We start from the raw sequence: 22821 nt of genomic DNA on the forward strand, positions 1-22821 counted from the left end.
CTAGGGTTTGAAGCTCTTTCTCTCCCCCACATTCTCTTTATGGTATCAGAGCCTGGTTCATGTGAGAGCTAAGCAGGCAAGAAAGAGGCAAGAATAAGCAAGGAAGGAAGTGGTACTACATGGGTAAGAGCACCATCATCTCTTTCCCCTTTTTGGTTTAGGTACAACACCCCCTCAGTAGCTTTGGGATCTACACATCTTTGATTGAGGAGCTATCTTTGCGGGTGCAGAGCTATAGAGCAGGTATGTTATCTAATCGAACAACATTTTGTCAGCCAAATTCGCGTTTCGAGTGCGTTACAGGCCTCGTTTCTTCACTGCAAGGTATTTTCAACAGTTTTTTGGATTTGGTGCTATTGCCTAAAGGTAAGAAAGCTATTGGGTGTATAAGGTGAAACATAACAATGATGGAACCATAAGCAAGTACAACGCTAGATTGGTAGCTAAAGGATATGCGCAGACACATAGGATTGATTATGAGGAGACATTTGCCCCAGTTGCAAAGATGGTAACTGTGAGAGTTGTGATTGTAGTGGCTGCAGCTAAAGGCTGGTTTTTACATCAGCTGGATGTCAAAAATGCGTTCTTGCATGGTGACTTGCAAGAAGAGGTGTATATGGACCAGCCACTAGGTTTTGAGTATACATGTCACCCAGAGGATGTGTGTAAACTTCGTAAGGCCTTGTAGCAAGCTCCATGAGCATGGCACGACAAGATTGTTGCATATCCTATCACTATTGGTTTTCATATGGCAGATGCAAATCACTCTTTATATGTGCGCAAGAGTGATAAGGGTGGTGTGATCATCACCATTTATGTAGATGATCTTATTATTGGGGGTGACAACTTAGAAGAGATTGAGCATGTGAAAAGTCTTCTCAAAAGGAAATTTGAGATGAAGGATTTGGAAGATCTGTGGTACTTTCTGGGAATTGAGCTCATTCGCACACCCGAGGGTATTTGGTTGTACAGAGACAATATGCATTGTACATAATGTCCAAGTATGGGATGGCTGATTGTAAGCCAATATGAGTGTCATTAGATCCAAATGGCAAGCTGAGTGCGGATGCAAATTATGCGTTGGTTGGAGGATCCCACTATGTGCAGGAAGATTGTGGGGAGTTTGATCTATGTCACGATCAGTAGGCCAGATTTGAGCTACACTATCGGCTTAGACATCCAGTTCATGCAAGTTCCGTGCACATTGTGCGACGCACATTTCCGTATCTGAGGGCCATTGTTGATTATGCATTGTTTTATGCAGTAGGTGTATGATTGGAGCTATATGGGTACACAGATGCAGATTGGGCAGGTAGCATCTCAGACAGGAGATGTACCAATGGATTTATGTTTTCATTGGAGAGTGCTGCTATGACATGGAGCAGCAAGAAGCAGCCCACAGTTGCCTTGTCGAGTACAGAGGTAGAGTATAGAGGAGCGGTGGCAGCATGTGAGGTAGCTTGGTTACGTAAGTTGCTTGCTGATTTGGGGTTGCATGTGGAGAGAAAGATTTTCATATATTGTGACAATCTTAGTCGTATACAGTTGCCAAGAACCCAATTTTCATGCACAGACGAAACACATTAAGGTGGATTACCACTTCATCAGGGAGAGAGTCTTGGCAGGCAACATCGACTTGGCCTACGTCAGCACACAGGATCAGATTGTTGACATCCTCTCACGAAGGCCTTGGGAGCTAAGAAGCTCTGCAGGTTTCGAGATATGCTTGGAGTTAATGAGCTGGAGTTGAGTTTGAGGGGGAGTGTTGAGATGTGAAGCTCAACATGAGCTGACACTCACAAGACGCCTTCATGAACATTTGACATTTATATCACTGGCGTGTTTGGTAGCTGGCACCGACATATCTTTGCCAGAGATTCTACAACTAGACTACATTGACTAATCCACATCTACCCACTCGTCTTAGCGTGTTCACATTATGGACCGCTTGTATACACTTTATTATGTGTGTTAGTCACTTTATCTTCTTTGTAGACCTCTTTTATTGTGTGAAGAAGAAGAATTTTCAGCCTCTCACCTTGTGTGTTGTCTTCTAGGGTTTGTGTCACTCTGTGTGTGTGCTTGCAAGAGCTCAAGCTCTCTTCTCCCCTGCATCTTTTCACCTCACACCCTGGCTAAATAAAAGGAGATACCCATCAGAAAAATCAATAAACGATGGACTAGAAAAAAGGTACCTCACCCTAACTAAATAAAAAGGGATATCCATCAAAAAAATTAAATAAAAATGTCAAAGCAAGTAGTCAAAAGAGTGGACAACAATGCTTGAAATGGAGAAAACAATAAAGGAGACTAAGAAGAAAGCAAAGGGATGGTGACTGGTGAAGGAGAGTCTACAAGGAAGCCAATATTGATTATATAAATGGTTCTCTAATCACTAGCTTTCTCAAAACATCTTAGGAGATGGGTGGGCTCCAATGGGGAAAAACCTAGTCCATGGTACGATGAGGGTACGATCTAATGCCCTGAGATCGGAATATCGATAATTAGGACACTCACATAGGCATGGCTCAGCACTGCACCTGCATAACAAATGTATGTTCTCATCAATGCATGCACACTCCCATGTTTCATTTGTGCATGTACGTTCACTTTTGTGCTTACACATACAAATGCATGTACGCTCTATGTACACATGTTCCTAAGATTGGTATGTGAATGCACATACACTCTATGTACGCATGTTCTTAAGATTGGCCTATGAACATATGTACCAACCTACATAGATACATTCCCAAGAAAAAGCCATATAAACAATTCCCTCCTCTTATTTTCCACTATTCACTCTCTAGCTAGGTAGACTCTTACAAATTTTAACTTGAAATCCTCCTAGTATCCCAGCCCTATGTCTCCCCCAATGGAGCCCTACGTCTCCCCCAATGTGATCACGGTAGCTACATCAAGGGCATCAGAGGCCTCCTCAGACACAGTGCTGTGCTCACACCACCCACCAAGAAGAGGAAGGCCACAAAGGTCCCCAAACTCTTGGAGTATTAGGTGAAAATAGCCACCAATTTCTCCCCTCTCTCGGAGTGGATCTACTCCAAGAAGTCGAAGGCAACTTGATCGACAACAAGATCCGGTCCAAGAAGAAATTGGAGCATAAGCTCATCATCTATCACACATAGGATTGCTACCAGGTCACCAAATAGCCAGAGATCATGGAGCACATGGATAGAATTAGACTTGGTAGGCTAGCAGCTCTTCCAACTTGAGGGCCAAACCTTAGCACATGCTCTAGATTTATTTCTTCTTGTCACACATATCTCATCAGTACTAGCACATCCAAAGATTTGACAGGAGATGACTTGACATTGGCCCTATAAGAAACTAAGTGGAGCATGGGGGGTGGCCATAGACATCATGAGAGGCCTAGTCAGCCCAACGGGTGAAGTGGGAAGACATTTTTGAACTTGCTCTCCCCATCCCAGAGCTTCCCCAATCACACACAAACTCATGGGTAAAAAACCTGTGTGGTGGCTCTAGGCCAAGTATGGGAAGGAGTATTGCTATGCTCCTAGGAATCCCTATTTGTTTCCCAATAAAACAAAGATGGGCCTACTATTGGAAGGAGTATTGCTATGCTCCCAGGTATCCTTATTTATTTACCCAATTGAACGAAGATGGGCCTAGGACCTCTTCGAGCAAGAACACCCAAAGCTGTAGTTTAATTTTCCCTCGATATCTCTGGCTTCTCTAGGCCAAGTATTAGAAGGAGTATTGCTATGCTCCTAGGTATACCTATCTATTTCCCAACTTGAACGAAGATGGGCCTAGGATGTGTTTGAGAAAGAGCTAGAGAAAAACCCAAAGCTATGTGTTGGTGACCCTACCTTTCTCTAGGCAAAGCATTGGAAGGTGTACTGCTATGCTCCCAAGTATCCCTATTTATTTCCCATTCGAACAAAGATGGGCCTAGTATTGGAAGGAGTAGTGCTATGCTCCTAGGTATCCCTATTTTTTTTCCCAATCATATGAAGATGGTCCTAGGACCTCTTAGAGCAGGAGAGCCCAAGGTTGTAGTTTAATTTACCCTGGATATCTCCACCTTCTCTAGGCCAAATATTGGAAGGAGTACTGCTATGCTCCCAAGTATCCCTATTTATTACCCTGGATATCTCCACCTCCTCTAGGCCAAGTATTGGAAGGAGTACTACTATGCTGCCTAGGAACTCTTCAAGAAAGAGCTAGGGAAAAACCCAAAGCTGTAGTTCAATTTCCACTAGATATATCCACCTTAACCACCCGTCCTTCTCCATTTGCACAATGCAAAAACTCATCCAAGTGATGAGGTGTCCGACATGGTCATTACTATTTGCTTTTTTTAGCTCATCATTGTCCTCTTGGTGGAGTTTCCAAAAAGTATTTCAAGCAAGATTATAGAGACCCCTAGAGTCTTGAGACATACATAGAAGTTCCCATAAGAATGTGATGCTTGTCAAAGATTGGGCTAGCCTAGCATTGCATAATCAGATATGCCACATAATCTAATATTTCCCCCATTGAATCGTAGTGGGGTCTTGATTCTATAGGACCATTCAAACTTCGTGCTCACACCAAGGTGGCAATAATTATATTCTAGTGGCAATAGATGATTATACCAAGTGGGTTGAGGCTTAGGCTTTAAGTGATAATAAAGCCACTTTAGCTGTGCCAAATTTTTGTATGAGTTGATTTATTACTAGATTCATTGTCTGATTAATCAAGGAAGTCATTTTTATAATAAAGTCATGAAGAGCTTGACTCAACATTATAACAAAGTCATGAGGAGCTTGACTTAACATTATATGAAGTCATGAAGTGATTGACTCAACATTATATGATTATTCATTTACAAAATTACAATGTATCATAAGTAAATGGCCAGTCTAAATACTGCAACAAAATTTTGGAAAAAAAATCTAAAAAAGGAAATCAATGAAAATAGGACAGATTCGGAAGTGAAACTTTGTTCGGATATATATGGGCACTCCAAAGTGCTTAGAATTCAGCCAAACGGGACACAATAGGGTACACACCTTTTCAACGGCATACAATCTCTAAGTAAAGGCTCCCATGTAGTTTATGGTTCCCAATTTATGGTAGAAATTTCAACCAGATTATCTAAAGAGGATTCTGAGGAGCACTGAATTCAACAATTACTGCTCTTATTGAAAATCGGATCTGGCATTGTCTACCATCATCTCGAAAGTTTTTTGTGGATTGGAATGTAAAGTTTGGATTTTCAAAGTTAGTAATGCAGTTCTTTAGTTTAATTTCGGGATGGATCCACATCTACGAAAGTTGAGGTGGATGTGGGATTATTGGGTTTCTAGTGGACTTGGAACATGAAGTTTTGAACTTAATACTTAGGATGATGTCAACCTAGCTAAAGTTGTGCATGGTTTTATATTGAAATCTTATCTTGAAATATAATTGAAAGTGTTTCCTCATATGTTATTTTTATCAAATTTTTGCATTATGAGTTCCTTATCACGTGTCACCACATGCTTTGAATTGCGGAAAGAGTAACCTGAATGTAATAATTTTAATCAAGGAGGAAATTTTCATTGGTTGTTTTTGTCATAAGGTCATCTCGATTTGTGATTGTCTTAACTCTGGTGATTATGATTGTGGGTGTAAAGTGATTTCCCATTGCAACACTCATTTATTCTTTACTTTTGCTCCATTTTCAATTTTTTTAACGAAATGATTACCCATAGGACTACTTAATTGTCAAAAAAAATCCATGGGTATTTTTATGTTTGCAGATGAGGTTACTTGGGACAAAATTATGTACACTGAGCTAGCACACTTAGATAAAGAACTAAACCCTAGCTGACGCAAAACAGAAACTACCCATATTTGCAGTATCCAGGTATTCTAGCAAGCCCAAGCACAATACCTCCTCTGACTTTTGCTTTAGGACAGTAGGATATGATGCACTACAGGACTGGTCATGCGCCGATTTGCTTCAGTTAAGCTTTCATTAAACTTTGATTAAGCTGCGTTGGGTTTAAGTTCATAGAAAACCTTATAAGCATAAGCTTTAATTAGTAAGCTTTAAATAAAAGCTTACTAAGCTTTAATCAGGAAAGCTTAACAATGCTTATTAAAGCTTACAAAAAGGGGCTGTGCAGCATTTTTTCCTCAAAACTTATTAAGCTTTTTATTAAAACTTTTCTCTTTAGCTCTACTAAGGTGTTGTAACCTTTAGTAAAAGAGCTTTCTTAAGCTTTAATATTAAAGCTTTGATAAACCTCTTTTTTCTACAAACTTTATATATATATATATATATACATACATATATATATATACATATATACATACATATATATATATACATATATATATATACCTTATTCCATGACCATTTACCTCTCTTTCTCTCTGTTGGGTGCATTTTTGTGACCAAAAATTCGAAGAGAGAAAACCCACAACCAACGACTTCTTTAAAATCAATTTTTAGAAAGGTTTTTTTTTTAAATTCCTATCCTCATCTCTCCCCAAAAAAAGGGAACTATTCAGAAAGAAAGGTTGCAATGGCTACTTTACCCATTCCGCCCATGGTCCAAGAACAACTCTTAGCGCTTTGAGAACAAATTGCTAATTAATGAGAACTCCGACACAAATTAGGGCGTCAAGTCAAGCATATCAAATGCAAACGTGATGCTTCTGATTCTTTCGACTCAGATGACAAGAAAAGTGATCAAGTTAGACACACAGTTAAAGCTACATTACGTGCTCAAAATTCTAAGAAAGACTCACGAATCAGTCGAAAGGCATTCACTTTCCAAAATTATGATGGCAAGAAGGATGCACAAGTTCTCATTGCTTGGATTAGCCAACTAGATGACTATTTCTCTGGCAAGAAGTTCTCAGAAAAGGATAAAATTAAATGTGCTTGTAATCACTTGATCGAAAGTGCTGCCTTATGGTGGAATGTGATCAAACAAGGTGAACATAGACCTGCAACATGGCTTAACACAAAAAATATATCAACTTATGTGGACAGGTTTTGGCAAACTTTATTATAAATGTAGGTAGTCAAGAAAGTTCAAAGCAGGTTTGAAACCTACAATTCGATCTGAGGTAAATATGTTTCGACAACATTCTCTTAACTCAACTATTTCTCTAGCTTTGAATTGTGAAAAGAAAAATGATTTTTCTAAGAAAACAATGACTCCTCAAACCTCAGCATCAACATCTTTGAACCCTAAAACCTCTCCGAAATCATTTGACACATCTCTTAATGACCAACCATGACACAAGTATTAACACTAAGATAGATGATTGACAAAAAGCTAATAAACATGATTCCAAGAAATGTTACAGGTGTAGATTTATTTTTATTGTTATAGCATTTTCTTTTACGCAATTGAGGACAATTGCTTCCTCAAAAGGGAGGACTGTTACAAGTATATATTTATTCATATTTTTGATGAGTTAATAATCTTGCAAAAATATGTTTAATTTAATTTATACAGGATTTAGTTTAATGGAATATACAAATGAGTACAAGATTAATGTATAGGTATAAATGTGTACATAGTCATTTACGTAACAAGGTCCATAAGTAATTATATATTGGACAAGGTTTATTTTTGATAAAATGTCTTAAAAACATTGGACTAAGGTTCAATTTTGTAAAAAGAAGCCCAATTTTGAAAAAAGCTATGCTATTTATAGCTCCAAGGGCTAAATTTATTAATATGATTTAAATACCGCGTTCTGGAGTGGAGCCACACACGTTGGGGGGGAGATTTCACCCAATCTTGTGTTGATGGTAATGTTATTCTTTCTCTTACCTTATGTTATGCTATGTGATTTGATTTTCCATTTAATTCAAAGTCTTTGTTTTTAATGTTTGATATATTTTATGAGTTTTTAATTATTTCTTCAAGGAGATTAAAGGGTCCCGTGACATAACCCTTGCCTAAAAGTGAGACCATTGAGTCTGAACTCATTTTGCCAAAACTAAATAGCTGAAAGCTCAACAACTTGAAGCTCCAAAACCTAAGACTCTAGAACTTGAACCATTCCAATGAAATTGCTGTCTTTGAAAAGAGCCTTGGGGTCCAAACCACATCATTGACAATACGATACAATTGGAAGCCAGCCTTCTAAAGTTTAGGTTACATTCTTTTATATTACTTTCTTGTAGTATCTGTTGGTAATGTGATTCACTAGTAATAAAGTGCACTGATTGGATATTAAGGGAGCATCGACTCTGTGATGATTGGCGCCGCGCTGGCATCTGGCAGGCTCTAACATAGGCTCTAACATTTGGTGGTGCTGACATGCGGCTCAGTCAGTGTAGGGTGGTGGTCCAGCTGTGGTAGTCTAGCTAGTCCACGGTCAACAAGTGTTGTGGATGGTAGTGAGCACATATAATTAACATAATGGTACATTTATTTATGCCAAAATGATGATGGTCATGAGATGACGAAATTCTCTTGATGCATGATGATTAATCAGGAGAGTTGTTTTGCATAAAGGTACAAACAAAGGTACCAAAACAAATACTCTAGGCATAAAGGTAATATGAAGGTCAAAAGAAAATGTAGATAACAAATGTAGATAACAAAGAGAAGCTCCAGCATAATCCAGTGACAACCACACCACCAAAAGGACTACATTATAAGGAAACAAAACCCCACCCTAAACCAAAAACATGTCGCGGCGCTCACGAGCGACCAGCTGCAAACTAGTGTGAGGATGAGGCTCGCTGAGTGCAGCATATTCTTGAAGCAAAGGAAGAAGAAAGAGGAACTGATCCGTGAGTGGGCTGCTGGTGGAGGATGACACAGATTTACACACTTGGGCAGAAGAGTTAGAAAGAGATCGTCGGATCGATGTTCCAAAAGCGGACCCCGAGTCTCTTCCATTTATGACCATGTATGATGTGGTGGAAGTGGTCAGAGTAGCGACTCCATCCACCTCAGCCAGAGAGACCGCTTCCAACTTCCACCATTCCATGTTAAAAGGTTATGTTTCCCTTTGGAACCTTAGGCTAAGCACTCGCGGTTGACCGCCCCGCATTGCGTGCGGACCTGGCCTTGAGATCCCGTGAGGGTTGCGATGTTGCCCATCTTGATCATGGCTGCTGCAAAGTCCCGAAAGAAGGTGGCCTGGTTGTCGGCGTAGCCGGCGACCTGGTCGTGGGTGGCTCCGGGCGTGGAGTAGAGCACCTCGTCGGAGTGGAGCAGGCCCCGGCCCTTGAGGAGGTTGGTGTAGTAGCGGTTGTCGAAGAGGGTGGGCGTGCCCACGTCCAAGTTGACGAAGGCGCTGGAGGCAGAAGGGCACTGGAGGAGCAAGGAGTCACGGTAGGACGAGGCCAGGGCCGTGGGGTCGTCGACGGTAGTGGGCGGCTGCAAGCGGGAGCTGAAGGTGGCGCAGTTGGCCTTGTCGATGGTGTGGCCTCCGGACAAGGCCACCATGTCGCTGGCGGAGAGGCCCACGGCGGCGAATTTGGCTACCAGATCGCTGACGTTGAAGTTGAAGCCGGGGAGGAACTGGTTGGCGAGGGAGCGGTTGGCGGAGAGCCCGTCGCGCCGTCCCAGCAGCACGCGGTAGAAGGGGCCGCCACTCACAAGGACGGAATCGCGGGCGGCCATGGCCAGCACGTCCGCACAGGAGACCACTCCCGGACACTGGCGCTCCAGCGCGGCCCTGATGTCGTCCACCACGTGGAAGCCCCGGAGGGAGTTGCATAGCTCCTATGAGCATAGATCTACATGAAATAAAAATGCATCATAACTCCACGAAACATAGTGCCTCATGTGCACTATCATGAGTTGGTCATGGAGACCCAACACTCCCATCAATCTCCCCTTCTTTGAGGGCTACATGGCCAAGTGAGAGATAATGTGGGCATAGACATATCATATAGCCTACATCATAGGTGGTTATAGGTGATTTATATATGGGAAATGGAGATTATTACATGGCTTTAAAAGCCCATGATTCCTCTTAATCATCATAAGAGGCGTTTACATGGTGGCATAGTGCACTATTTGCTTGAAGTGTAGAGGTGCTAGCAATGTTTGCTTCACCCTTGTTGTTATAGCATTTTTCTACAAGATGTCCTAGATTTCCACGTGTTGTGCATTAGAGATTTGGTTTATCCTTGTGATAACAATTCTTTGTGAGATGGCCAATCCTACCACAATGAGTGCATTGGGAGGTTTGCCATTCTTCTTTTGAGTGAGATATGCTTGATCCACTAGCTTCTCTTCATAGGCTTCATGTCATAGTTGTTTCTTCCACTTCATAGGCTTCATGTCATAGTTGTTTCTTTCTATATTCTCCCATAATTGAGAACTCCGCATCTTGAATTTTTAGATCCAGAACATTTAGAGGTGTAGTTACAATATTATCTCATGCTTCAGGCATAATAGTTAAAGCTATTGTATCTTCATCATTGACATGTGCTTTGATATTTGCTAGTTGTGCAAGGAGACTTTTCATCTTGTTAAGATGATTGGGAAATGAGTCTCAAGTCTTAGAGTGAGCCTAAAGATTTGTAACTTCATATTTATCTTTGAATTCTTTCCACTAGCACCAAAGAATCTATTAGGAGTTTCCCATGCTCCTTTAGCTGACTCTATGTTTGAAATATGATGTAAATATTGATCACTAGTCCAAGTGATAAAATAGTAAGTGCCTTAGTGTCAAATATTTTCCATTATGTTTTTCCTTTCCTTGTGGTAGGTATCATTTTCAGATGTAGTAATTACTTTCCACAAATCTTTCTTTTGAAGGATAAACTTGTGCCTAGTCTGCCAAATGATGAAAATTTCCCCAAGTAAATCTCTCGAACATTGAAGTTTTGGAAATGATGGCAAGGTCTTACTTGAGATATTCTCTTTAAGAAGTGTGTAATGCCTTGTACAAGGAAACTGAGTTTTTAAAAAAAGTTTAGTTATCCACTCCAGCTCCATACAAATGCATTTGCTACAAGGAAATCACGTGAACCAATATATTTGGCATAGTCAAAATACCATGGTTTTCCTTCTATCCTTGATTTTGATCTTTGAATCCAAAGTCATCTTTCTTCAGAGACCACTCGTTTTCTAGGCTTAAGCTTTCACTTACAATTTCTGATTTTTTGTGACTTTGTTGTGGCTGATTTACTGAAGATTCAGAGTCAGATGATGAGATATGTATGATTTCTTTAGAATTTTCTAAAATGTGACAAGAGCTAGTCATACCAACTTTTAATTCAAAGAGTAGTGAGCCAGTATTTTACAGACTTGCCCTCTAATGAGCCTTGTCCTCCTCGAATGAGATTCAGATTTACAGAATGTTGAACTTTGTTTTTGTTCCTGGCTGAGCTAAGCTCAGAGGAGCAGAGCGGAGCTGAATTGAGAGGAACAGAGCTGAGTTGAGCTGAGCATGGAATGACGAAGATGAGCGGTGCGCAATTGGGGCTGTGATGAGCAGAACTAAGTGGGCCAAGCTGGGTTTGGCATAGCTTGCTCACAAGATTTTTCACTAGCAGTAATTTTGATAGCAAGCAATTGATATTCAAATTGCATTCTAGTTACACCAAGCAGGTGATATCAGAGTCAAGCTTTATAAAAATCTCAAACATCAACTGGCCAAGCGATTGATGCATGAGTCATCAGTAGTAGTAAAGAGAATGTGGGGGAGAGGGAGAGCTTCAAACCCTAGCAAGCAAACACACACACACACAAGAGAGATATGGATAGTTGAATTTTCTTCTATCGTCTTCCTCTCTACTCAACCATCATAACATAAAGATAAGAGTACACACTATATGGGTTAGTACTCACTACTACAACATACAAGGGTCAGTCCATAAAGAAGAGAGTTATGGAGATATGCTTGAAAAAGAAGGGGAGCTATGAAGGGCCTCTACCTAAATTAGAGTAGAAGGCTTGTTCTGATGTGTTCTTGCTTTGTGAAAAAGTATCCTCACCTAAAAGCCTTTTCTTCTATGATCAGCATAGATATTAAGTCCTGAAAGTTAGGAATATTCTTCCTAACTGCAATGGAGGTCTTGAATGGCATGTAATGGAGGTCTTGAATGGCTTGTACTCTTTGCCAAGCCCATTCAGATAGACACCCACTAAATCATCACACAAGAGAGAGATGGATAGCTAAATTTTCTTCTATCTTCTTCTTCTCTACTCAACCAACATAACATAAAGATAAGAGTACACACTATATGGGTTAGTACTACCTACTACAACATACAAGCGTCGGTCCATAATGTGAACCCGACTAAATTAGCTAGTGCTATAACTATGCCAGTCTCTAGTACTCCAAAATGGTTGTCACACAGCCTGTCATCCCACTGGCCGCATATAACCCATAATCTCACCAACCATGCCAGTGGTGTAGATGAGGAAGTTATCACCCAAGTGGGCCATCAAAGTCTCTCGTAGCACTAGTTGAGCTTGATATCTCAATAAGCAGGATCGCCCACAGCAATTGGTGTGTGAGTCATCAGTAGGATAGCCACAGCCAATGAACTTTGAGTTGAGTCGCTAGTAGGATTGCCTCAACAGTGAAATTCGAGTCGAGTCACCAGCAGGACCGCCCACAACAACGAACTTTGAGTTATTGCAGCATGGTGCAGTTATTACAGGATGATGCAGTTATAGCATGATGCGGTTACATCAGGATCCTTAGTAGTGTACTTTGAATGGTTATAGCATTGTAAGGATGAACCTTGGCTCTTGATACCAATGTTAATTAAGGAGGTTGACAATAGTGATTAGCATTAATCATAATAATGCTACAAATGATACGCAATAGATATGCTTAATGCCATTAGCTCGATGCATCTTAAATAGGCTATGGGTACATGAGATTAATTGGTGATTAGGTACTAATCTTCTCCATAATCCCCTCCTACATTAACTCCTTGATGATCTCCACCTCTTGCCTCCAAGAATATCTCCAAAGAAGGTGGATGTAGGTGTGTTGATTTTGGTTGCTTTGAGACCTTGTTACAAGAGTGAAAAGGGTCAATATTAATACCTTAATGACCTTTGAATTTGAACTCTACCAAGGGGATGTTTATGTGTTCATGTGATGGAGCATATCCAACAACCTCAAGGAGGGAGATGGGCTCTTTGCTAACTATGAGTTTTGATTGCAATGTGTCATCCATATTAAGTTTCCATCATTTGTCATTATGTTTCATTCAAACTATTTTGTAAAATGACCATTGGTTCTTTATAGTCATAGTAATTTATAAGTGTCATAAGGCCTTATCTTCAACGATCGGTCTATCTAGAACTGTATTTTTCTTGGATTTGAAAGTATAATTTTTCTATCTCCATTATTATCTTTGACTAGCTTATAAACAAATATGATAATCAATGCCATATTGGTAGTTATATAAATGGACATAAGGACATCATCAAGTTGACACTCTCATTATTGAGTTCATGGAAGTGAAGATATTTGTGAAGTTTGAGTTTGAAGTAGGACATGCTATTCTTGTAAAGGGTTTTTCTTTAATTAATGACTTTGAATTGATCAAACGTTGTTTTCTATATTTTTCGAAATGTGGTTGAGGCAACAAGATGAGTGTGATTACACAATTCGTTATAGAGACAATGTCCATTTCAATAAAGCATTCCCATAAGATTGTCCTCCTTAAATATAGTACTTGCTTTGAGTATTGTAAGCCTCAATATCATAAATATGCAATTTGGAGAAAATAAATTAATACATTTTAACAACCTATTATTGGTTAATTTGTCATAAACATATGAAAACGAAATTTGGTATTTTTCTAAATTCCCTAATATGGACTTAGTTTTACTCCTTGAGGTGGGAGGAATTAAGACAAGATTAGGGAGATTAGAGAGGGGATTCAAAAAGTGATTATCCCTAAGCACTAGCACTCAAAGAAATTATTCTATGCCACAATAGAAGAAAAACCAATCAACCATAGTCTTGTTAATCCCTAATTATAAGTAAGGTAATTAGAATTTTAACCATTCGCTTAGAGAGAAGGATAGAGAGATATTGACATAGAGAGAGAGATATGAAATGAAATGTTATATTAACGTCTTCAAAAGGCCAAAGTGACCTATGAGACCAAAGTTACAACCATGTGACATCTGATACACTATCTGGAAAAGAAAAGAGATAGCCCCACAATACATCAGTAGGGGGGAAGCTAATGCTACTAGTCAAAATGGGGTACATGAGTACATGGATACCTGAATACATGAATATGGGGGAGTACAAAAGTGACAATGAGTACAACAATATATAGCTAGAGTCGTAATCATCCTAGGAGCTCTAGCATGGGTCTCTGCCAGATGGCCTGGATATCTGCCATAGTGAGATGCCTAGTCGGACAAGCCTGATGCCTTGCAATGATGCTCTAAATCCTCCGGTGTAGGCACCGTCTCCGATGTGAGGATCCGCAAACCCTCGGGCGTCTAGATCTGCCCAACTGGATAGCTCTCTCAACTAGAGTCCCACCGGGTGCCCTTTGCTGGGCTGTCGGCTGTTTGTCCTCCCGAGTAGTCCCTCTAAAGAAGTTAGTAATCTGTCTCTATGTGGAAGTAATCTATCTCTGTGTGGACTCCCTGCCAGTCGGGCGTCTGCTCCTGATAATGGACTCTCTGAGCCTGCGGATCTCCAGGAGATAAAAACCCAAGCATCGCTGATCATCACAATAGTCCATGACTCTAGCCAGTGGTCCAAATACCTCTCTGAAAATGCAATGGTAGTGCCCTCGAATCTCACCCGCCTTGCTATGTTTACTCTCCCATGTGATCTATTGTTGTGCATGATACCTTGCACCCTGTGATGCCTTCTTGTAGCCGTGTTGCAGTCAACTAGCCCTTTAACAAAACCACCCTCTTTCTCACACCTAGCCACCTTGCAACCTTTCCATGTTGTTGCCATTGTGTGAGAATGCCTTCCAAGATGTGGCCAACCCTTCAACGATGTCTTGTTGTCGTGTGTTACCATCGTTCATCAACGCTTCCTTACCCATGGGCGACAATGATCACCCACCGTGCTTGCCTTGTGTTCTGCATAGCACGAGGCAATTTTTCAATGATGGCTTGCTTGCCTCTCATCTTGGGTAAAAGCACCCTTATCTTTGCACACTTTATATATATAGATATGTATATATAGTCTCTTTCCTATTTTTAGAATTTCTAACTTAAAACTGCTCACCTAGATGATTTTACTAGCACCTGTGCATGGCAAATGACCAGAGGCTTGGGGCAGAGTCTTATTCCATGAGAGAGAGAGAGAGAGAGAGAGAGAGAGAGAGAGAGAGAGAGAGAGAGAGAGAGAGAGAGAGACTTCCATTATAAGGGAGAGGCGTACCTTACCTCATCCTAGAGGTGGTTGAAATTGCAAGACCATAGGGTCATATGGACGTAAACAATAAACTAAGTCACTTCTTAAGGCAATCTCCAACTTCAACTAGTATATGGAGGTACTCTCTCATGTCTACTACAAAGATACTCAATGTATGGCATAGAGAGCCCATTATCCCTTAACTACTAATGGTTCTCACATAGATAGAGAGATAGATAGAGTAAGAGGAAGAAAGAGATGCACCAACCAATTATAGAAAAAGATTACACATCACAACAATTATTATATTATTATAATAATGCTTCCACCATGAACAATGATTTATATAGACACCAAGGCCCTATTTTATGTTCTCTTAATAAGAGGGTGTACACACCTATAGTGTTTACACACCACCCTCTTAATAAGAGGATGGTGTACACACCTTTAGTGTTTACACATGACTATAGTGTGTACACACCTATAGCGTTTTCACACCACCCTCTTAATAAGAGGGTGGTGTACACACCTTTAGTGTTTACACATGACTATAGTGTGTACACACCTATAGTGTTTACACACCACCCTCTTAATAAGAGGGTGGTGTACACACCTTTAGTGTTTACACACCACTATAGTGTGTACACACCTTTAGTGTTTACACACCACTATAGTGTGTACACACCTATAGTGTGCTTCCATCATGAGCAATGATTTATATAGGCACCAAGGCCAAATTTTACGTTCAGAATCTCTTAATAAGAGGGTGTACACCACCCTCTTAATAAGAGGGTGGTGTACACACCTTTAGTGTTTACACACCACTATAGTGTGTACACACCCTTAGAGATGCTTGATTCCATTAGTTCGATGCCGCTTAAATAGGCTCCATCTATATGAGATTAATTGGAGATTAGGTGCTAATCTTTCTCCAAGGCTGATAATAGTGATTAGCATTAATCATAATAACACTACAAATGATGAAAAATAGAGATGCTTGATTCCATTAGTTCGATGCCTCTTAAATAGGCTCTGGGTACATGATATTAACTAGTGATTAGCTACTAATCTTTCTCCATAATGCCCTCCTACATTACCGCCGTGATTATCTCCACCTCTTTCCTCGAAGAATATCTCCAAAGAAGGTTGATGTAGGCATGTTGATTATGGTTGCTTTGAGACCTTGTTACAAGAGTGAAAAGGGCCAATATTAATACCTTAATGACCTTTGAATTTGAAAGGGGATGTTTATATATTTATGTGATGGAGCATATCCAACACCCTCCTTGATATATACATGGAACATGGACATTAAAACATAATGCAATAGCATAGCTCCTATGAGCATGGATCTACATGAAATAAAAATGCATGAGTCCTAGGTATTTTCTAAGCATAGTGTATCCCATCAAAGCCCCATCATAACTACATGAAACATAGTGCCTCATGTGCACTATCATGAGTTGGGCATGGGGACCCAACACTCCCATCAGTCTCCCCTTTTAGGGCTACATGGCCAAGCGAGAGATAATGTGGGCATAGACGTGTCACAAAACCTACATCATAGGTGGTTATAGGTGATAATTTATATATCGGAAATGGAGATCGTTACATGGCTTTAAAAAGCCCATGATTCATCTTCATCATCATAAGAGGTGTTTACATGGTTGCATAGTGCACTGTTTGCTTGAAGTGTAGAGGTGCTAGCAATGTTTTCTTCATCCTTGTTATAGCATTTTTCTACAAGATGTCCTAGCTTTCCAAATGCTGTGCATTGGAGATTTGGTTTATCCTTGTGATAACAATTCATTTGTGAGATGGCCAATCCTACCATAATGATTGCATTGAGGAGGTTCTCCATTCTTCTTTTGAGTGAGATATGCTTGATCCACCTCATAGGCTTCATGTCATAGGTGCTTCTTTTTATATTCTCCCATAAGAGAGGACTCCACATCTTGAACTTTTAGATGCAAAAAATTCAGAGGTGTAGTTACAATATTGTCATATTCTTCAAGCATACTATTTAGTAATAAAGCTATTGTCTCTTCATCATCATTGACAAGTGGAAATAGGATATTATGGGAATACTTAATCAAGTGGAAATTCTTTCCAACATAAAATGTCATATGGGAGAGAAAGAGGAGAACTTAGTGCAAGAGTATCCCTAGTTTGAGAGTGACATGTGGATTCTTTATGTGGGGGGGAATGCAATCAATTCCGTAAAGTTTGAAGCCCAAGGCAGGGTTGCAAATTTCAGGCATGGTTGTAGGGCTGAACTAGGAGCTATCAAGTGTGTAGGTTTTACATGCCCAACTACCTTTGCCAAGTGTATGGTTAGCCTACCATAAAACTACACTAAACTAAAGTGAATTCTAGGCACTCCTCACGGCTCAGTTTACTCAAGATTTTTGTGGGCCATGCATTAGTAAAATTGTGGGCTAGAGTGAGCCTTAAGATATGCATGTGCCTTTAAGTTTTACCAAAGTTAACTAATAGGAGAGACCACGCCATCTCCACACCATCCAATTTTGGCCAGTTCCACACTTCCCACATCCCACAAATGGCTTACGACCTACCCAATTCCACCCTTGGTTTTGCTAGCCTTAGTCATTTTTGCCAAGTGTATGGTTAGCCTACCATAAAACTACACTAAACTAAAGTGAATTCTAGGCACTCCTCACGGCTCAGTTTACTCAAGATTTTTGTGGGCCATGCATTAGTTAAATTGTGGGCTAGAGTGAGCCTTAAGATATGTATGTGCCTTTAAGTTTTACCAAAGTTAACTAATAGGGGAGACCACGCCATCTCCACACCATCCAATTTTGGCCAGTTCCACACTTCCCACATCCCACAAATGGCTTACGACCTACCCAATTCCACCCTTGGTTTTGCTAGCCTTAGTCATTTTACCCTCCTTTGCCAAATTTAGTTTAATAATGGTGCACACACAACACCTACACAGGGTTAATCACTTTATTTAACAAGGAAAGCCTTACTATTTTTGGCTCAATATTCACGACAGGGAAAATGGCACGTACTCAATATATTTTTGGCCTCCATTTTTCAAAATTCACTCATCTTTAAATTTTTACCTTAATAATATTGGGGTCCACTCACAACATGTGCACATAGGCCCTCAATGCCTTATTTAATTTTTTCGAACATGCGGACCCTGATTTTTTTTATTAAAAAAACCAACAAGCACGGGAGTGAATTAATTAAGAGAGACAAAATTACAATGACTGGTTGCAATACAGCACTGGGTTCATCTCATCACAATCATCACAATCAAAAGTCCTCAGTACATAACCAAAACCCTCAATAATCATAGCTTAATGCTTCAATTCTGGTTTGCAGCATAGCCACAAAGCGGATGGTTGGGCTCAGCAATCTTCCTTTGGTGCTCCTTCAGCTGATCCTGGATGAAGTAATCCATGTTCCTTAGTTGAGTTTGAGTTTCTCCAAGCACCCCATCTTGAGTGGTGTACAATCTTGTTCTGCATCATATGAAAATCATATATCTGCACATGAAAGTCAGCTAAAAGACTTTTCAGATTTGGAATCTGGTAAGCACTTTCAAATGCAGTTGCACATCTATCTTTCCATATCACCCAAAGGAACTCAGCTCTGATTCTAGCCTAGCACCGGGGGAGAACCCCTATAGTATCCCCTAGTAACAGTTGTTTAGCAGAGGTCAGACCACCCAAAATAGACCAGACCGATGAGAGAATAGCTACAGATCTCTGGCAATTTCTGAACAGATGACCAATATCTTTGATACTCAATTTGCACCTAGCACACACCCCATCTGTTATCCCACATTTCCTACACTTGTCACCTATCCATATGGCTTTATGCATAATCAGCTACAATAAAACTGATTTCTTAGGCTGAATCTCTTTAGACTAAATTAGTGAATACTTAAAGTTCCATTGGTGCATGTCATAGAGAACTGACCATCTCTTATTAAGCAACACATGCACAGGGATCGAAGGCACACGAGGGGGGTGGTCAAATGCTGACCCTCCTCTCCAGCATAGAGCTTTGAGGGATAAGGACTCTAAGACTGTCAGCTGCCAAACCTCACACTCAGGAAAGTTGTTGATACGCTCACGAACTAACCGAACTTCCCAAGGAAGAAGTGAGAAGCTCAAAATCAATTCATCATTGGTCATCCACCTTTGGGAGTGAGTTTGCCACACATCTGCCCACACTCTGATGCCCTTTTTGTGAATACGTAGGGCAGTATGCATTACATTATGAGAAACTGATGGCAATGGTCTAAGAGGAAACCATAGAGAGTCAAGAGCTCTGATAGAGTAGCTATGTCTGCTTTCCCACACCACCCCTGCCATATCTCGAAATTTGTTCCAAGCCTTCCACAAGGAGCGAAGAAGCTCCGACCCTTTCGGCTTAATAGCTTCATGGCCTATCAGCGGCGGCAGATCCCTCCAACCTGAAAATTTCTCAAAGGAGAATTGGTCAATGTTTTTGAATAGCAGCACGGACAATAGTTCCTCAAGGTGAGAAACTGCTATAATGATAGTTTTAACAGCAAGCCTGTCAGCCCAAGCGTGTATATCTACAACCCCTAATCCCCCTTTGTCCTTGGGGAGACAACAGAATTCCCATCTCACTTTGGTAGCTCCTCTTGAAAGGGTCCCCTATCCACAGGAAGTTTCTACATAATCTTTCAATTACCAACACTCTGCCAGCTACCGATAACTGCATACCCAGCCACCTATTCAATTACCAACACTCTGCCAGCTACCAATAACTACATACCCAGCCACCTATTCAACTTTCCCCTAAACTACCCATTCCCACCATTGCTTCAGGGTAACTCCGAAATCCATAGGTATACCCAGCAGGCCGAAATACTTCACCAGCACGAATATCCTGACAACCCAGCTGCACTAGCCAATTAGGAACATTTCCTTCTACAGAGAATAAACTCGTTTTAGTATGATTTACCTTGGATCCAGATGCTAAGAAAAAGGTGTCCAACACCTTCCAGAAAGTCAAGAGAGAGTTCTGATCATTATTGAGTAACTCATTGGTGTCATCCGCAAACTGAGACTGTGAATCTGGAGGTGTGCGTGGTCACGCGCGCTCTGGTCACAAATTGAAGCCCCCCAACAGGCACACAGCATAGGCGACCATCTTTTTTCCAGGCAGCGCTCCACACTAGCCAACCTCCCTAGGCGGCGTCTCCACGTGTACCAGTTCCCTCCTTGCACACGGCAGTTATTCGCAGCCGGCCTCACACCCCAGCAGTCCTTCTATGCTCGCCTCGCTGACGTCTCATGCGCTACCCACTACACCAACCACTGCTAGCCTTTCCTCTGTGTATGGCTGCGCCAATCTATAACCTAGCACTCCAGTTACGCCGTTGCGCCCAAGAGCCCCTCTATCACCAGGGTGCCTGCATATCCACCTTTTCAAAGCGGCCCGAGCCCTCGTTACACATCAGGCGGCTATCTCTACACGCCCGTCTGTTTCTCCTCGAAGGCGGCCAACCTCTCTCAGCACACCGTAGTCTGCACACACGCCCAGAGCGGCACTCTGCAAAAGCCACCCCCACTACCTTACGCTGCAGATTCTCTGTAGTGCCACACTCCCCATCCTTCACACCGTTGCGCCTTCTAGACATCAAGCTGGCGGTCCTTAAAAACTCCCAAGTGGCCATTAATTTATTTGGCCACGTGTATCATGTTTTTCTATTTTTATTTTTTTTAGCTTCAAAGCCTCAAGAATGGCCACATTTTCTTCTTTATTACCTTACTTTCCTCAATTTCACGTGCGGCGCCCATACGTCCAGTACAAGAGCTGCCCACGGCCACCATCATTAGCGTCTCAACTTACCAAACATGACCAATTCAGTCGGTGCCCTGCTTTTAGTAATAACCCGCACACCATATTGTTGCCATAAAACTCCCAGACTCCAGCATCTGCTCTCAAAAAAACACGTGCATAAACTAGTTCACAACAAAACCACTCAGCCTGTACATTTGCCAGGGCATTCAAGGCAAAGTTTTATTGCACACCACGCATCCCATATGTATACGGACTCAAAACATCTTTACAGAAAAATGCCTGACATACTTTGCCCAACCCCCAGCCTGCTGAATCATTCATGAAAGCATTTCAAGACCTAAATCCATATCCAAAAACTACCTTTCATCTGGAATCACATCTTCAGACACTGCATCCTGCACAATCACCATCAAGCGTGCATAATACTTCTTCAGTCTGTATCCATTTACCCTGGAAGCATGTAAAGTCCCATCTAAATCTGCTAATTGATAGGTGCCATTTGCAAATCCTTGCATCACTAAGAAGGGTCCTTCCCACTTAATTTGAAACTTCTTATGAAAGGCATTATCCAGCCTGCTATTATAACGTAATACCAAATCATCCTTCATAATTCCTTTGCTTTTAATCTTCTTGTTGAAATTCTCCAGCGTCCTTGCCTGCATATCTTCATAATGCTTCAAAGCATTGTCCCTGTTCAGCTGTGCTTCTTGTAAATATAATAGCCGCTCTTTAAGGGCATCTTTAGGCTCTTCCAAAAGCTTTTCCAACATTTTATTAGCTGGTATCTCCACCTCAATAGGCAATAAGGCTTCTTTCCCATAAACCAGATAAAATGGAGTGAAACCTGTACCAGTCTTAATTGCTGTCCTGTATGCCCATAAGGCAGCAGGCAACTCCAGATCCCAATTCTTGCCTTGTTGCTCTGTCACCTTAGATAAAATCTTGATCAATTCACCATTGAAACGCTCATTCAGGCCATTACACTGTGGATAGTAAGGTGTGGTAAAACTACAACTAATCTTCATCTTTGTACACAAATAGTCCATAAGCTCTGCTCTAAAACGTGCATGATGTTTATGGCATTGTTACAAAGCAATTGGTAAATTGGGACTCAAAGAACTGTGGTAGCTCTTGTTTTTAGGTGTTCTATTTGTTCGCTCACATTTATGTTTAGTTAGCTCATTTCATCCAAAAGATCCTTGCTATGAGGTGGATTCGAAGGATTTATACCTTCTTAAATAGGGACACACTTCTTGGCGGCCAACCAGCCCATCGCCCAAACTCCTTCCTGTTTTGTAACAAACTATTACCCTGGTCAGAAAGCAATTCCAATGGCACACCAAACTTACAACAGATATCCTGATATACAAACTTTGCTACCTCCTTAGCAGTAATTTGTTTCACTGCCTTTGCTTTTGCCCATCTAGAAAGGTAATCAACTGCAGTCAAGATGTAACACTTCCCTCGGCTAGTAATAGGCAATGGTCCAACAGCATCAATTCTCTATTTTTCAAAAACATCATAAGCAAGAATTGTCTTCCTCATCTCAGGCTTTAATATCCGTCTACTGTGAGCTTGGCATTGTTTGCATGATCTGCACCAATGATTAACATCCTTATGTACACTTGGCCATACATAACCTTCCTGCAATACCTTATGTACACTTGGCCATACATAACCTTCCTGCAATACCTTATG

The 22821-nt window shown here is 40.9% G+C and overlaps 1 protein-coding gene and 1 pseudogene across 2 annotated transcripts in view; both read right to left on the minus strand.

Moving 5' to 3' along the window:
- Positions 1–8814, minus strand: part of LOC147636512 (peroxidase P7-like) — a 29225-nt pseudogene extending 20411 nt beyond the window's left edge. The window contains exon 1 of the transcript XR_015266415.1: positions 8723–8814. The product of XR_015266415.1 is annotated as a peroxidase P7-like (transcript). The remainder of the gene's footprint in view (positions 1–8722) is intronic.
- Positions 8815–8968: 154 nt separating this feature from the next.
- Positions 8969–20959, minus strand: LOC147636513 (peroxidase P7-like). The gene is made up of 6 exons (XM_086802124.1): positions 20841–20959; positions 20635–20731; positions 20134–20205; positions 20008–20047; positions 19650–19837; positions 8969–9716 (listed from the first exon to the last, which is right to left on the minus strand). The coding sequence occupies exons 1-6, from the start codon at positions 20957–20959 to the stop codon at positions 9006–9008; spliced, it is 1227 nt and encodes a 408-aa protein (XP_086658250.1). The 3' UTR covers positions 8969–9005.
- Positions 20960–22821: the final 1862 nt, after the last annotated feature.

This window comes from Cibotium barometz, chromosome 8 (assembly GCF_041138505.1).
Source record: "Cibotium barometz isolate CiBa-2024 chromosome 8, ASM4113850v1, whole genome shotgun sequence".
NCBI classification, from domain to species: Eukaryota; Viridiplantae; Streptophyta; class Polypodiopsida; order Cyatheales; family Cibotiaceae; genus Cibotium; species Cibotium barometz.

Bases quoted from the DNA above. Each gene is read 5' to 3' on its own strand.
- LOC147636513 (XM_086802124.1), bottom strand. From the start codon at position 20,959: ATGTCTAGAAGGCGCAACGGTGTGAAGGATGGGGAGTGTGGCACTACA. The intron at 20,732-20,840 runs GTGTGCTGAGAG...GTGGATATGCAG, and splicing joins GGGCGTGTGTGCAGACTACG to GCACCCTGGTGATAGAGGGG. The intron at 19,838-20,007 runs GTAATTGAAAGA...TCATTATAGCAG, and splicing joins CGGTAGCTGGCAGAGTGTTG to TTTCTCACCTTGAGGAACTA.